The 3270-nt window shown below is 48.4% G+C and overlaps 2 protein-coding genes across 2 annotated transcripts in view; one reads left to right on the forward strand and one right to left on the reverse strand.

Annotated features, from left to right (window-relative positions):
- Window positions 1-3270, forward strand: part of LOC101863594 (neuroglobin) — a gene marked incomplete in the record, with an annotated part of 110731 nt that overhangs the window by 55208 nt on the left and 52253 nt on the right.
- LOC101860982 (major vault protein-like) overlaps window positions 31-3270 on the reverse strand; it is a 5295-nt gene continuing 2055 nt past the window's right edge. Inside the window, exon 2 of the mRNA XM_035970611.1 lies at window positions 31-2955. Within this exon, the coding sequence (XP_035826504.1) occupies window positions 173-2872 (2700 nt within the window). The 5' untranslated portion in view covers window positions 2873-2955 and the 3' untranslated portion in view covers window positions 31-172. The remainder of the gene's footprint in view (window positions 2956-3270) is intronic.

Genomic DNA, 3270 nt, shown 5'->3' on the forward strand with positions numbered 1-3270 from the left:
CCGTAATGTATTTGAGCATTATATATACATATAAAATGTAAGTAAGACAACAAATCACATAACATATTAACGGAAGAATACACAGGCATTCTGATGAAATACTGACTAAATCAATGACCTATAAATTGAACTGTCCCTCTATTACATGTAACTAAGTCTTAATCACCACAGTTCAGTCTGCTGCCTCCGAAGTTCCCTCTCCGTCCGATTCAACGCGCCTTTTCTTAGCGTGAGGCTGTGCGCTCAACTCCCCGATCAGACCAGCTGCTGTGTTGAACAGGTTGATGGGTGTAGAACCGTCTGTGATGAGCGTGGACTTGAGTCCCAGGGACTGCAGCATTCTCACCTGCTGGTCAGGTCCTGCTGTTGCCATCGCCCGCAGTGTGTCGCTGCCAATGGAGGACACCATATCCTTGAACTTGTTCATTTCTATACTGCTTACCTCGGCCATTTTCTCAACATCCATGCGATTTCTTTTACCCAAAAATGTGAGTTCGGCATCCCGAGCTTTTCCCAGACGTTCTAGTTCGGCGTCCGTCTCGATAGCTAAAGCCTCAGCTTTGAGCCTCGCTTGCGCTACACTAGCTTCACCCTCAATTTTCAAAGCTTCAGCTCGGCTCTGAGCCTCCGCTTTAGCTTGACCTGTGCTCTCGACAGCAGCGCTGTTGGCTTGTAGCTCGAGAAGATTCTTCCTCGCTTTCTCGGCTTCAGCCTCATCTTGGAGTTTCTGTCGTTCTAAACGCCCCTTTGCTTGTTGCTCAAGCCTCTCGGCCTCATGCTTCGCGGCAGCCTCCTGTGATTTGGTCGTAATTTCGATAGCTAGTTGCACCGACTTCTGTAGGGCTTCTCTTGTTCTCTGATCTACGGGCTCTACCGACTGAATGTCCACACTAGTGATTACCAAATTGTTCTGTGAGAATCTAAGAGATGTGCCTATTCTGTCGTTTTCGTAGCCGAAGACAGCAGACCGAATGAGGGTGGCAGAGTTCTTATGGAATTCATCAAAAGGTACTTGGGCGACAGCTCCGCGAACACGCGAGGCAATGGCCTTACACGAGTCCCCGACAAAATCCGGAACGCTGAAAAGTTTAGCGTTTTCCTCTGGACTTTTCTTGGACACGTCGAAATGCCAGTTATAGGCTAGCTGGATGGACAGTCTGGCATGGTCGCTTGTCTCAACGGTGACGACATCTTTAGAGAAATCTGGCCCCAGAAGGAGACAAATGGCTTTGATCATACTGTTCTGCTTGGGCTTCCCTCCTGACAAGCTCAGCTGAGTGAATTGTTCATCAGGACCAAGTTTGACTAGCTCAGGCCCGAATATGACCCTTGACGTCTTGTCTTTGTAGTCGTATATCTGCACGGCAGCATTGTGAGGCACGCAATATTTCACGATGCGAGTCTTATCTCTGGTTCTGACCGTTTCGTCGCCCGTTTTGCCTCGAAGATTCCGATCCGCCAAAGGGTCCTTGCCGCTTAGGATGAGCATTTCTACTGTATCAGGTAATTCTTTTTCCCAGAGTTCCTCTGTGGCTTTGAGCATGTAAGTTTCGCCTGTTATTGCTCGAACCTTGCCCGTCTTCATATTGCGGACGTATATTCCCTCGTTCTCATCCAGAGGGATAGCTCGGCGCTTCAGAACGACTTCTACCTCAATGGATGGGATGTACTCAACCGGCCCACGAATCATCCACTGGTCCCCAGGAGCTCGTACCTCTTCCCCGTCCTTAAACTCGTCGTTTGCGCGAAGAACGAGACCTTCATCTTCTCCCAAGATGTAAACATTCTGGATGCCCTTCTCTAATTTCTCACCTGGCATGAGGAAGAAATTTGCCTCCCCTTTCACCAACTTTTTACGGCCAAGCTGCGGTTTACCATTCGGTCCAATGGGGTCAAGAATGACGCAGTACTGGCGATTTGTCAGAGAAGTTATTTTCACAACGCCAACCGCTTCTTCATACACATTAGGAATGTGTGCCTCCGTATCTTGCATTGTGATCAGCCATTCTTCTCCGTTCTTACGATTGACCCCAAAGTCGTCCTTAAAACTCTGAAGACACCGCATATGCAATGCCTTTTTCTCGGTGAGAACAAAAGCTTTCACGGTATCCACCACCTCTTCATAGGCTCCAGGCAGGTACGCTCCATTCGTCTTGACCAGCCACTTTTCGCCAGTAACGCGATGCTGCCCGTTCCGATCAACGCACTCCTTTCTCGCTCGTAGAACGAGGCCATGCCCAGGCATGATGATCGAAGCCCTCACAGTCTCGTCCACGACAGTTTCTTTTCGAGGAATAAACGTTCCTGGACCCTCAAACAACCACTCATCCCCGGCCGTTCTTACGGTACCGTCGTCTTCGGTATAATCTAAGACAGCGCGAATCCTCAAGGCAGTGTTGGCTGCCACGATCTTCAGAGGGGACACTCTCTCACACAGAACTTCGCCAGGGTACAACGGAAAAGGCGGTTGGTGTAGTCTTATTTCCAGCTCTCCAAAGCTTACTATCACCTGCCCCTGATCGTCCATCTGTGGACTCCCATCTACACCCATCTGCACTGGGTTTTTGATGGTGCAATAATGCCGCGGAGGGACCACGATCATCTTCTGCGGGCCTGTGTTAACTCGTTTGTGGTCCTGACGCACGAAGGTCTGAGGACCAATCTGGGTACTGGTCACATTTGTGTTGCTGTCCAGGACGTGTATGTAGTAGTAGGGCGGGATGCGGTACGTCGTCTCCTGGGGAACTTCTTCCAGGTCTCGGGTGAAACTCCGCCATCCACGAGATCGATCGGGTGACCTCGACCTCGACCTGGATCTTGACCTCGACTGACGTCTAGTTTGCTTTCCGCTTGTTTTATTTCGGCAAGACATCGCGAATGGTCGGTGGATGACAAAAAATAATTGAAAAGGTGTAGAGCAGGTTCAAACAGAACTGGAGGTAACGAAGTTTCAATCTGAAAAAGAAGAAAGAAATGAAATTTTAATGCAAAAAAAATTTCTAAGAAAAATGTTGTTCTTAACTTAATGTTGAATCAAAATAAACTAACCCGTTAGACATCTTACGGTCCCAAAACAAAAAGAACACTCACTCACATGAATGAAAGAAACAGAGAAAGAGATGGAGAGAGATAGTAAGAGAGAAAAAGAGAGGGAGAGAGAGAGGAAGAGAGAGAGAGCGAGAGTGAGTGAGTGAATGAATGAGAGAGAGAGAGAAGAGAGAGAAAGAGAACGAGAGAGAGAGAGAGAGGGAGAGAGAACGAGAGAGAGAG

The sequence above is a fragment of the Aplysia californica genome, unplaced genomic scaffold, assembly GCF_000002075.1.
Source record: "Aplysia californica isolate F4 #8 unplaced genomic scaffold, AplCal3.0 scaffold00293, whole genome shotgun sequence".
Classification (NCBI taxonomy): Eukaryota; Metazoa; Mollusca; class Gastropoda; order Aplysiida; family Aplysiidae; genus Aplysia; species Aplysia californica.